Below are 13,710 nucleotides of genomic sequence, written 5' to 3'. Positions count from 1 at the left end.
GATTTTGTAAAGAAATGTGGAGAAGCGGTAATAAATGAGGATGATATAAAAGAAGTTTTTCATTGTGATGATAATGCTTCTCAATCATCAATCATATAATGAATGGAGAAATCTGTAGTATGGTTCTTGATCCAGAAAATACCGCTACCGATAGTTAAGAAAGTGACAGAGATATTACTGAAAATGAGAAAATTTCAATTGAAAAGTCGGTCGGAATTCTCGAAACGACAGTAACAGAACTTCAACAATAAAACTAAATAAGAGATTATCTCTGTCTACAGAATTAAAGTATTATCACAAAAAACGAAGAAACTTAACTTACATTGAAAAAAATGTTTAATAAGGTAAACAAATAAATATTAAGCCCCCCCCCTTTTTTTTTTTTTTTTTTTTTTTTGGTAAATTTTGATACCCTTTAGACCATAAATACTTCAGTATTTCATAAATTGCGATTTCATATTTTTAATTTTATAATTTCTGCATGCCATCTTACTAGATTTAAGCTGATGATCTATTATCTGAAAAAATCCCAAATCCGGAATCGCGAAAGTCCCGACGAGTCTGGATTCCGTAATTTGTACTTTGTTACATAAGTTGCAGTCATACAAGTTTGAACATCTCCTTACATCATTCCATGCAGTTTGACTCAAACTTCACTACTATATCTCATCTCGTGCTGCTGCACATTGCAGAACTACTACACTGACTACCAATAAATATTTGGACACCTATGCAAATGACGATATCTGCGGTCCTAAGGTATGTCACGGACTCCGCCGGTATATATCGTGTAGGAAGCAGAATCGGCTTTAGTCGCATGCAAGATGCCTTGCAATTCGGGAGCTCTCTGATTTCGAGAAAGGTATAATTATCGGGTATCACAAATGTGGCCGATCCTTAAGGGACATATCTAGCGATTTGAAGTACCCAAAATCGACAGTGGCCTATGTGATTAAGAAGTGGAAGGTGAGCGGTGATTGTCGGAATGTGCCCCGAGTCGGCAGACCAACGAAACTGGGAGATAGAGACTGGCGAGTGCTGTCCAGAGAAATTCGGAAGAACCGCACCTAACCGATGGCCCTCATCCGCGAGGAGTTTCAACAGGCATCCGGGAGTATTGTTTCAATGAATACCATCCGTAAGGAAGCACATCTGCTTGGTTTTCATGGTCGTGCTGCTGCCCATAAGCCTTTGATCACAAAAGCCCAACTGCGCTGCTCGGTTAATGTGGTGCAAAGCACATCGAAATTGGACCATAGATCAGTGGAAATGGTTTCTTTGGAGTGACGAATCAAGGTTCACCCTTTACCGTTCGGATGGCTGGGTCTGGCGTCTACCTGGAGAACGTCTCCTGCCAGAATGCATTGTGCCAACAGTCAAGTTCGGCGGAGGTGGAATTATAGTCTGGGGGTGTTTCTCCTGGTATGGGCTGGGACCCTTGGTCCCCATTCATGGTAAGCTCAACTCCGATGCCTGCACTATTTTGGATGACAATGTGCTTCCTACGTTGTGGCAGTTTTACGGGTTGGACCCCTGTTACTTTCAGGACGACAATGCCAGTTGTCATGTTTCGACGTTAACTAGGGCTTGGTATGGTGCCAATGGAGTTCATCGAATGGACTGGCCTGCCCAGAGTCCAGACCTGAACCCTATCAAGAACATCTGGGACGAGTTGCATCACCGAATTCAGGGGTACACTACCCGTGCAAAATCGGTGAAGGATGTTGTTTCTTTAAGACGAGTGGGAGAAAATACTACTAGCTGTCATACAAAGACTTGTGGAAAGTATACCTCAGAGGGTCCACGCTGTAATTACCTCTCATGGAGGCTCTACCAACTATTGATTTTGAATAAAGTTAGTTTTTCTTTTCTATCACAGGTGTCCAAATACTTATTGGTAGTCAGTGTATATCACAATGCGGCACATTTACATATATGCATGACATCACATTTTTATAGAGCCATAACTCAAGTGTTCCAGTGCTTTCTAGTTAAACCATCCTTATTGCTGTTACAGGTCTTCCACCAGCTAATACAGTGTCTTATTGACAGGTAGGATCTGGAACTAGAGTTTTGTCACAATTAACAAACTATATCGGATAGCAAATCCTTCTGTTTACCTAATGCAGTTAGAAATTCAACTTGTCATACTATACAACTTGTTGTTTCTATTCATCAAGTGCCCAATATTATTGTTATAATTATGTACAGCATAGCATTATAGTACCCAGGTGAGATGCATAGTTTTGTATGATGCAGTTATCAAGGTGATTCGGATTAACCATTGGCATTTTAAGTCCATATCCTGCAGGGTATGTTACATTGTCTAGATGCACTAACTATGACACCGCACTGAAAATCACTTAAATAATTGGTTACTTTCTGATTTCGTTCTTGTGTACACAGTTATCTATTTTCACTTAAAAAAGTTAGAGAATTGCACAGATTTGTCATTCTGCTAGCTGTTGTTCTTCCCTTTGTACATAGTGATCTATTTTTGCTTAAGAAATATGAATTGTAAAATTTTGTTGTTTAAAAAATACAACTTCTTGGAATGCAAATTTTTGCGTTGTCTACCATTGGACAAAGTACTGTATTTCTGAAGAAATGCAATGCTTTCTTTTTCACAAGGTGAAAACTGAAGGTACTTCATAAGGTGGAAATCTGCACTTGCCTGTTACATGTGCACATACCTGGGTTGCCATATAAATATATTTGGCAATGTAGTTCATTGTCTCATGAAAACTTTGCAGGGGGTTGCAGATATCAGAAAGAACCATTAACTGTTACTTGTTATTCTTGAGCCGTAAACAGTTTTCATAGCTGGCAGAGATATCTACATGCTGGAGGATGCAAAAGAATGTGCACATAGATCATGTATCTATGTATTTTGCATAAGCTTCTCTGTGCCAGTTTTTCTGGTACTAAATTTATGTATAATAAAAATTTATGTGATTTTATGAGCAGTACTGAGCAACAAGTTGTATTTATGTTGTAGCGACATTAGGATTTTTGAAAGCAGAAAACATAAAAAATGAGCAATGCCTTGGCTGGGACTTGACCTCTCGAAAACGCTTCGAGCGTGCTGACCACTGCACAACAAAGACATGCTAAGAAGGCAGGAGAAATATCTTATATACTCCCCTTTTAGAGGGCTACTAGGGATTAGGGGACACATTTGCCAAATCCTAGTGGTGGAGAATCATCACCAACCACCTTTTTTAGTTCGGGCACCGTTGTAGTGACATTAGGATTTTTGAAAGCAGGAGACGTGAAAAATGAGTAGTGCCTTCGCCGGGACTCCAACCACGGACCTCTCGAGAATGCGTCGAGCGTGCTGACCACTACATAGATGCATACTAAGAAGGTGGGAGAAATACCTTATAATGTAATATTTGTGTATATCAGTGGTATTTCTGCTTATAATATTGATGTTGCATTATAATGTTTAATATTGTTTATTAATAATGCATATTAATAAATCAAATATATCATTTAAGTATGAAAAGGTTTATCCTAAGTTTCTTATGAAATGTTTTTAAAATAAATCATGGAAAAAATATGTGCAAGAGAGTAGAATGATGAATGTATTGAAAATTTTTAATTTTTTGATGAACCCAGATTATAATTACAGTAAAATTTCCCCTGATGAACATATCAGAAAGTAACTTTTATTTTGCAGTATTTAATTATATCTGAAAATATAAATAAATGTTGTAAACTAAAAATGTAATGTTGGGTACATGGCTTTTACTTGTTACGTATCAGTATCCAGATTTTTATCATTATTGTTCAGAATAAGAGTTAAAATAATGTGCTTTTCTGTACCTCAAATTCATACAAAAAAAGTTGTTTGAATGTGTTGACTTTTTCAAATGATCTTTTGTGTGTGATAGTATTAGCATAAGTCAACCCTTCATGGAAAATTAAATTAATTTGGGTGGTGTTTAACTTTTTGCAGTATTTCTAAAAATTCTCTAAATGTAATTGTATTTTCTGAATAATTTATGTATATCAGGGTTTCTTAAACTATTGGTCACGACCCCCTTAGGAGTTGCGGTACCTGCAGCAGGGGGTCGCCAAAAATTTTAGTAGTTAACTTATTATAATAATTTTACAATTACCAAATATTTTTACACAATGTATCTGAAAATAAATAAAGATAAGACAATACAGACAAAGAAAAGAAAAACGTTTCGATGCATTCCTTTTATAATATAAACGTTCATTTTCCTTGCTTTGCACGTGATATCTGTTACTTATTTAAAATTTTCACATTGCTCTATGTCTTAAAATAAGAAATTAATGACCTAAAACTAGTATATTACAGTACAAGTGAAAAAATTGAAGGTTTCACTCGTGCGTGTGTCGGATTTGTGCAATGCTTATTCGGTCCCACAAAATTTTTTTTAATATTATGGGGTCCTGGGGGTCGTGACTGAAAAATATTTAAGAAACTCTGATGTGTATCAATCCTGAGATGAATGATTAGTGCTGTGAAACCTCTTTGGCCATCACTCCTAATAAAAACAAAGTGTGTGTCTGGGAATGTACTCCAAAATGTTATTGAACATCATTGATACTCTTATTCCCTAAGGTTGTCCTCAAGACTAAAATCTTCTGAAACTTTGAAAGCTAATTTTTTTAATAATAATTATATAAATTTTGGGGCTAAGCATTAACTTTTTTTCCTCTTAAATTTGTTCTCATGCTAATTTTTCCCCCTTTCAACAGCAGCCAAGATCCAAAGCCAGTTGAGTGCAGTTTGTGCCAAAGAAAATTTAAAAACATTCCTGCTTTAAATGGTCATATGAGACTTCATGGTGGTTACTTTAAGAAGGTTTGTTTTATTTCAATTATCAGATTTAAAACTAGTAATTTTGTTGCAGCTCCTATTAAATGAAAAATTGCTTACTTTTGTTAAATATATTCGTTCTTGCAAAAGAACATCCCAAAGAAATAAATTCTAAAATATCCAATAATAAGCTATAGGAATCAGCATAATGTGAGTAAGCTTAAGGAACTATAGTTTCAAAGTTTAAACTAAATGGTTATTTTCTCTTTCACAGTTGAAGGAGCCTTTGTTTAACTTTTAAAGCTATTCCTCTATACATTTGATATAACTTTAAAGCTATAATATATCAAATATTCTCTACCTATATCAATTAATTTTCCTTATTGGTTTCTTTAACATTTAGTGCTTTCATTTCTGAAATTAACCTTTAATTACTAGTAATGTGTTCTGTAAAATCTATGTTTGTGGTGCACGTTAATTTTATGGATTCCTTGTAGCATATAATAAGTATAAACTCAATTAATAGTTCTACATTGTAATATTTTATTATCAATAGCATAAATTTGTTTAACATTTTTTTTTAATTTATTCGGCACTACAGATCTTTTTTTTTTTTTTTTTTTTTTTTTTTTTTTTTTTTTCCCCCATAGAACTATATGTTGAGCTCTAAGAGGGTTAAAATAAAAGATTGTTGATCTTAAATGTTATTTGAAAGATCTGATGATGCAGTAATTGTTATATTATTTGGCTGTATCAGATTATATGTAAATGCAAAAAAGTTATTTAACCTGTTTTCATTTGACACTAAAACAGCAACATTCTAATGTTACTGTTATGATACGCATTTTGATATAATTATTGAGTATGCATTGTCTTGTTGTCAAACTGTTAGTTTCCATTTTAAGTCGGATATATTTTATTATGATGCAATGCTTTAAATATGTTCAAGTGTTATATACTTTCCACTTTCATATGTAAGATCGAATGTTACTTCTTCAGAAATACTCTCTTCCATTACAAAACTGAAATTTTGCTTTATTTTTATTTGTAGATCTTTTACTACTATGAAATTATTGTTGAGAAATACTTTTCGGTTGTCTCCACTCACATTTTCTTGACAACAAAGATATGGTTTGTATGGTCCTTAAGAGTCCTGAGTTTTTTTTTTAAGCGATTTGTAGTCCTTAAAAGTCTTCAATTTTTGGAAAAACTTGCAAACAGTGTATAATTTTTCTCATCTGACATTTCCATCTCTTTTTCTCCGATTGTCATTGTGAGTGCAAATTGGCATTTTGGATGAATATCAATGAAGTCATCACAGCTTCATTTTGTAAACTATGAGAAACAATCAGCCATCCCCAAACAAGAGTTTTGAAATTTTTGATTGATTGTTCACCCAGTCTTCTGAAATAGATGTTATCAATAAAAGTACCATAAATCTGCAATGAAAAAGAGCAATTTCTTAAACTTGACCTTAGCCTTATGGCTGCACCTCGGCCTACATGTGATTGAAAATCTGACCTTCAAGAAAGTTGAAGGCAGAATTTCATAAAGATTGCCCCTCTATCATCAAATAAAATATTTTCCACTCCCTATCAATGAATTCAGAAATTCTTCAAAGACATAAATAGAGCATTTGAAAGAGTGGGAGGATATTCTGAAAAAATCTACTGAAATTAGAGTTATATAAATTTGGAGAGAACCACATAGTTATGCAGAAAATTCAAGCTCTAGTGTACTAGAAAAAACTGGGGCCAATTTTAGAGCATTCCTTTGGAAAAGTAATGATTAGTCAAATAAATATTTTAAAAAAAAAAAGATAAAAAGGGAGCAAGTGTTGAAGGGTTGACTGTTGAAACCAATTTATATATATATGACAGCTTTCAGAAAGATTCATAATCCTCCCATTAAAGCATATGCCACAGTTCATGAATTTTTCATAATTTTTAAACTGTGCTAAATTAATTTTTGGCAGATTTTGAAAGTTTTTGCAAAGGTGCTAAAAATTGTTCAAATTTAGCAGTTTGTCATCAGATTTGTATTTAAAGTGCATACTCTTGACAAAAGTTCAGGTTACCATTTAAGTTCACTCTTTTTATTGGTATATGAATTCTTTTTTTGTACATTGCTAAGTTAGGCAGTTTATAATGATTTTGGCAGTTTTAAGGTCAATTTGACTACAAAAATGTTGATTTGGTGATTTGTAAATTCCATGATGATTTCTTAATATAACGTTGTTATGATAATGTAAAATAATAACAGTATATTAAGCTTTTTAAATAATTTTGAAATCTTAATTTTCATTTATTATGTTTTAAAGTGCTTTTGTCATTCATTTTCACAGTTTTTGAATATCTTCATACTGAAATTTTAACAAAACATCAAAAACATAATTTTGTCATAAAACAAAATTTTTTAATTACTTTTCAGCACATTTTACCGCCCTCCTTTTTTTTAGATCTAAATTATTTTTTCTTACAAAATTTCAGAAATTTTAATGGCTAATAATCTAGGAAAAGCCTATGATAAAATAGAAACTGTAATAATGGTATTACTACAAAATAGATATAATTTGCAGTGAAATTGTGATAAGTTTTTTTCTGTTTGGAGAATTTTCGCAAATCTGCAGTGAAAAACTTCTTCTTCTTCTTCTTCTTTTTTTTTTTTTTTTTAATTTGCTGTGTTGTTTATTATCATGGTTTCCATTATTTAAGCAGCATCAGGAGACATTTGGATTATATCAAAATACCTTTAATGGACTATCAAGGCAGCAACTTTCTTCAGAGCTCTTCTTACAACAGGCAGACTATTAATATTTCTGGTTAGAATTGCCGCCTATTTGGCAGTGGTTTGCAAAGAGCTCGCAGTTTGCTAGGAGTAGGATTCCTTCTTTTCCGCAGCTCACTAATGAAAATGCTGTTTGTGCCATTTAAATAACGAGAGCTGGATTATTAAGGCCTTTTCTACTTTTGATTCAAAGTCTTTCTCTTGGCATATTTCTCTTTCCTTTATTTACTCATCTGTTATTTTTCTGGTTTTCAGTATTCAGATGTATGAAAAACTGAAATAACGATTCTAATCTTGTTATATGAGTGAGAATCTATAGTTATTAGTATTCTCTGGTAATAAAGGTTATTAAAAATTCACAATTTTAAGATTCATCTTATATATTGGAATATGTGTTATATTATTTCATAAAGTATTCTGGAATTATTATCATTACTGAAATTATTAAGGAAATAAGATTAAGAATTGCTCACTCAAAATACCAGCAGCTTTTTAGAATCTTAATATCATTAGGAATAGACAAATCCGACGGGTCATTTAGCCATTTCATCCCCGCGTATATTGCACAAGAATTTTCTTCGAAGAGCAAAAATGATTACAGAACGCATTTCTCTTTTAAGAACAGGATTTGTGTGAACTGTACATGAAATGTATAGCATTTCTGTAAAAGTCAGGATCATAAGTGTAACGTTGAATTTTGCTTGAATTCAACATTATTGTGCTTGTTCACATTTTACATGAATTCTGAAAGAAAAAAAATGAATAATGCCAAAAACAGTGAACTAAATTGATCGTTAATTGAACATTTTGAAGATTTGGGGTGTTAATATCTATGTTGTGCTGTGTGTTCTCTAAAGTAAAATGCATTTTTTAAAATTTATTTATTCTTTATTTATGTGTGACAAAATATCCTTGCATGATTTTGAAAAAGAAATCAATTAAATATTTCAGTTCAGGTCCCCCCCCTCCAAAAAAAATAGTTTAATGGTAAACTATTAAGTTTTGGACATATCTCATAAAACTTCAATTATGAATTTTTTTTTTATGTTAAATGAGAAAAAAGAAATTTAAATAATATTAAAAGTTGAGTTCAGAATTTCAAATGAATCTTGTATTAGTATATCACTTAGGATGATTTTTGCCATGTTTTACAGAAATGTAAAAATAAATTAAGATTTTGTGAAAACACGTTCCTTGAGTCAAATGCTGTATCAACTAATATTTGTAATTATTACATTTAAAAATATATGTCTAAACTGTGAGTGTGTATTTATTATTTGGATGAAAATATTCAGTATTGGGCAAATATAATTAACCTGCTTATTTCAAGTTTATCATTATGGTAATTTCATTTTTTGCATTGTATAAATTCAGTATACGTATTTATATGAAACTGCAATTCATTTCTCCCAAAAAAATTTCCTTGATCATTGTTGTTGTTATTATTATTATTATTATTATTATTATTATTAGAAAAAGAAATATATTGTATTCAGATTCTCTTAAATGTTTCAATATGATCTCAAGTTGTGTTTTATCTTAATTTTTAAGGAAAATGAAGCAAAAAAGGGAGAAAAGAAGGGAAATGGTTCTTCCCATCATCCTCCATTACAAACTGCAAGTACAAATGTTAGGGCACTAATTGAAGAGAAGATTAACCAAAAACGGAATTTCTTGCCACAAACTACTGTTCAGAACACTGCTCTTGATAGTAGTCAAACTCAAGGTCAAGCATTTAGTTTTCAATCAAGTCAGTTGCAACAAAATCAGCAGCAAAACTCTAATTATATCTCACAAGCTTCACCAATTCTTAGTCCAGTTTCTCAGGAAAGTTCAGTTTTTAATAATTTTCCAACCACTAGTCAACCCTCTGATCTCGATACTCTTACAAGTAACAATTATGATGAGCAGACATGTGATATACTAAAAAAATTAGATCTTAAGGAACAATTTCGTGTACCTCATCCACCTGTTGAGAAGCATCGACGACATTCTGATTCTGATCATTTTATTCTTCCTAAGCGTCCTTGCACAACTTTCACAAACAGTGCCCTGGCAGATTTATTGCGGAACAGAGTTGTTGCCAAACGCACATGTCGAACGGGTTCTGACCCTGGGGAGCCTTTAAATATTGATACCCCTACACTTTCTGACATCTCTGATTCTCTAACATCTGTCTCTGTGAATGATCTTCCAAAATTTTCATCTTTGGTCCCGTCATCACTCAGCAGTGCTATGGAGGATGCTGCAACAGAACTGCACCAGCATAATCTTACTGCCCTAACCCCTGAAGATTCTGCTTTACCTGTTTTGTCTGCAGAAGATATACCAGAAGCGCAGCCAATGATTATGGGAATGCGAGATATTCCAGAACTAGACACTCAGTGCTTGGAGAGGAATGTCTTTTTTGATGGATCCAACAATGATCTGAGTGTTGGTCAAACCTTTCCTGAGATTACTGTTAGCGAGCTAGAGATGATGCAGTTTGCTTCAGTTGTAACATCCTCTGCAACAATCAGCAATGATATAAAGCCTGTGAATGGTGGGAAAGTGCGTGCTGGTGAGGACAGTAATGATGATGATGTCTTTTTAAGCCCGACGAGTCTTCCAACCAGTCCCATGAAATTGAAAAAGAAGCGGAGACCAGAGGTTAGTATTTTACAAATTGAAATTATGATATCTTGTTTGCTGAGATCATTTTCTTAGTTATACAAGTAAAGTTCTTTTTAAATTGGAATAATATTTTTGGCGTTCATATTTCTCTTTTAAAAAATTATTTATTCTTTGTATATGTGTCACAAAATAGCTTTGCATAATAAAAGACAAAAAAAAAGAAGGAACTCAACCGAACAATTCAATTCAGCTACCCCAAAAAAAAGGTTTCACGTATTTTAATTTATAGAACAAATAAAAAGCAGAATTTTTTTTAACTTCATTTTTATTGAACTGATAAAAATAACTAAACACATTTATTCGTTCTTCAGTGGTTACTTTAATAACTTCCCCCCCCCTCACTACAAAAAAAGAAAAAAAAGGTATAAACAGAGCATTTTTGAAAAATCATACAAAATAAAATTCAGTGTACATTTATGCGTTATAAAACTATACCTTTGCTTCAGGTCAGGAGAGCTTCAAAGCATGGAGGTAGGAAATTAGATGGAGTGGCTCTAAACCGGTTTCCCCATACCCTGCTTTGAAGCCCTTTCGATCCCTTCATTTGTGACCAAAACATTAGGTAATTTACCATTAAGTTCAATGGGTTTTGACACGATCGGATGTAAATATTTTGTAATTATGGCGTAAATATGCATATAAATGTATATATTTTCTTTTTCTACAATACTTCAGAGTCCTAAGTATATGAAAAGAATACATTTTTAAACAACATTTCATTCTGAATGGAATTAAATGCTATACTTTTCACAGAACAGTTTGCTCAGAATGGTTTAATTTGAATGAAATATTTCCAGAAGTTTTCGTTAATTACATTAGAAAGAAATTTTAAGGTAATTCGATTTTATTCGGTTAAAGATTACAAAAATTAAGATCAAAGTTTATTGTATTATTAATATTTAAATTATGCATTATTTCTTTTCTGTTTATAGAGCTTCTTCCTAAAATACGTTCTCAAATATGACATGATTGTTTAGCTTCTGAGGCATCTTTTAAGTCGAAAAATATAAGTCAATTTATAATTAAAGCTCTATTCGGTCCATTTCAAATTAGAGCTCCTTTTATTTTAATAGTGAAATGCTTTAAATAGTACTTAACTTTCTCTGAATATTTCTAAAAGAGAATAAAATAAGGATTATTTTTTAAGTATTATTTAAAACTTGTAACTGAGTTATTATAAAATGTAAGGGGAGTAATTCTTTTAATTATACTTATCAGATTTTTTTACCTTTAATTTCAGCAATACATATTGCAAAACTCTTCTTTATTACTTTCTTAAGTACACATCTCATAGAAATTGCTTTACAATACCTTTTAACAGATTGCTTTCCAGTACGAACAATTCTTGCTTAACTAGTTTTATAACGTATTTGTCAACAGGATGTCAATTTAAGTTTACAATTCAATGTTAAGGTTATTATATATTTAGATAATATTTATAATCATTATAAATTTAGATACATTTAATAATTAGATTTTTTCACAGTTGTGTATGAATGAATAAATTCTTCATTTCAAATACATTTATAAATAATTTAATAAATATTTATGTATTTTGTTAAATGCAGATATATTGCTTTTTGCAAGCACATGCATAAATACCATTTTTCATTTTCGGCATGTGGAAATCTTTAATTTCTGTGTATTCACTATATTTTTCGAGTAAAGTAATTTACACTAATTTTAAAAAAGTACATGTTACAATAATATGTGGATGTAAAAAAAAATGTATTTTATTTAAAACATTTTGGCGTTTGAAACATAAAATAAAAGTAGCGAATACTGTATCAAGGGTATCGAAAGATGTATACAATTTTAAAGGTACGGTGAGGTATTTTTCCTTCTTTAGGCGTAACATTTTTACTGAAATCTATATTTTTGTAGCTCAACAGCTTAGAATTTTATAAAACAAATTCATAATCAAAATCGCTGTTGTTAGTTATCGAAAAATAACCAAGATGTGATTTTTGCGTAAATGTCACTAAACTATACAAATTGCTATTATCCATTACACTAGGAATTTTTCTTTTATGCAGAAGTGTCCCTTTTTTTATTTGTATGGAACTGTCGTGTGTCGAAATACTATCAGAGTGCTGTCAAGTGAGCTTCTGAATGTAAACAAAAAACACCCCATCTGGTGACTGAAGCTTCGGAGCGATGCTTCACTTCTAATGCAGGTTTCGTCACACCTTCCTTTCTTACCTCCATGCTTCAAGGGGGGGGGAGTAACACACCATTATCATTGTGCATTATGATTTTCATTAATTCTTAATTTTCTGTTGGTCATGAAGTTGATTAGCATTGAGTTTATAATAATGACAATATTAAATTAAATTGGTTAGTTGGCATTAAATTGAAATATTTAATTAAATGTTAACTTGTATTTTCGTACTCAAAACTTTTCATTCCTCTAAAGAAGAATCATTTGCAAAAACAGAGACTTATACAATTCACTACTTCATCTTTCCCTGAATGGAAAACATTTTGATCATAGCATCAGCTTATAATAGAGCTCTGTTTAGCTGAGTTTAAGGGTTTTAATGAAATCAGAGAACCTACTCACATTTTTTGGTTTAGTGGTCATGTACATCAAATGGTGTCCTTCCAATAGACAATATAATAGCTTCCAATAGATCACCAGATCTGGCAGTTTTAAACTTTTAGTCTTTGCTAAGGAAAATGAGTAGTTATGTATTAGCACAACCACCTTAGCACAGTTTGTCAAATTTTATGGGAGGAAAATGACTTTACGTTTTTAAAAATATATATGTATATTTTTTATATATGTACATATTACTACATATATAGTGTTATGGATTTGGTATTTAAATAGCTAATGTTAGTAGACTCATAAATTAAATTGTTTCTTCTCCATGCAGTGCAGCGCGTGACAAATATTAAAGGAAAGCTAAGTCGGAAAATTAAAAGTACAAGAGCACGTGTATTTAATATTTAATAAATAAATATCTCTTTTTGATTTCGAGAAAATTCTAGCGCGTTTAAAAAGTTTATATAAGCGGCATGGAAACCTCTCAATTCGTTAGTTGTTGTTTTAAGAGTTTGTTTAGAAAACTGCTCTTGTTGACTGTACCGAATTCGCGGATTAGCTTTCTCTAGCTGTTTTGAATTAAGTTCTCTTGAACGTTTGAGTAGTTAAAAGATAACCACTGTGAGATATTATAATACTGCATAAGGGAAATCCTGTCTCTGCAATACTTCATTGACGGCATCCGGAATACTGAAATACAGAAAGCTCTGCAAATGGCAGATGTGGAGGACATAAAAAGCTCTCTGTTGTATGCCATAAATGTCAAGGCAGGCCTGCAAGCAACTCGTAGAGATCGCTACCCAGTCAGAGCTGTGCGAGTCACGAGCCAGTGGATCAATTGATGGCTCTTTTAGATGATTTATCCAGGCAAGTCGACGCTTTGATACGGAGTAGCAGTGAGAACAAA

General features: G+C 32.2%; 1 protein-coding gene across 1 annotated transcript in view; it reads left to right on the top strand.

The window, feature by feature from the left end:
* Nucleotides 1-13,710, top strand: part of LOC118193812 (uncharacterized) — a 145,289-nt gene that overhangs the window by 52,419 nt on the left and 79,160 nt on the right. The window contains exons 7-8 of the mRNA XM_085814785.1: nt 4,735-4,840; nt 9,134-10,231. Coding sequence (XP_085670911.1) covers nt 4,735-4,840; nt 9,134-10,231 — 1,204 coding nt within the window. The remainder of the gene's footprint in view (nt 1-4,734; nt 4,841-9,133; nt 10,232-13,710) is intronic.

The sequence above is a fragment of the Stegodyphus dumicola genome, chromosome 4 (assembly GCF_044657685.1).
Source record: "Stegodyphus dumicola isolate Sdum_Otavi_A_Nest chromosome 4, ASM4465768v1".
NCBI classification, from domain to species: Eukaryota; Metazoa; Arthropoda; class Arachnida; order Araneae; family Eresidae; genus Stegodyphus; species Stegodyphus dumicola.
This window is presented reverse-complemented; position numbering and strand designations above follow the sequence as displayed.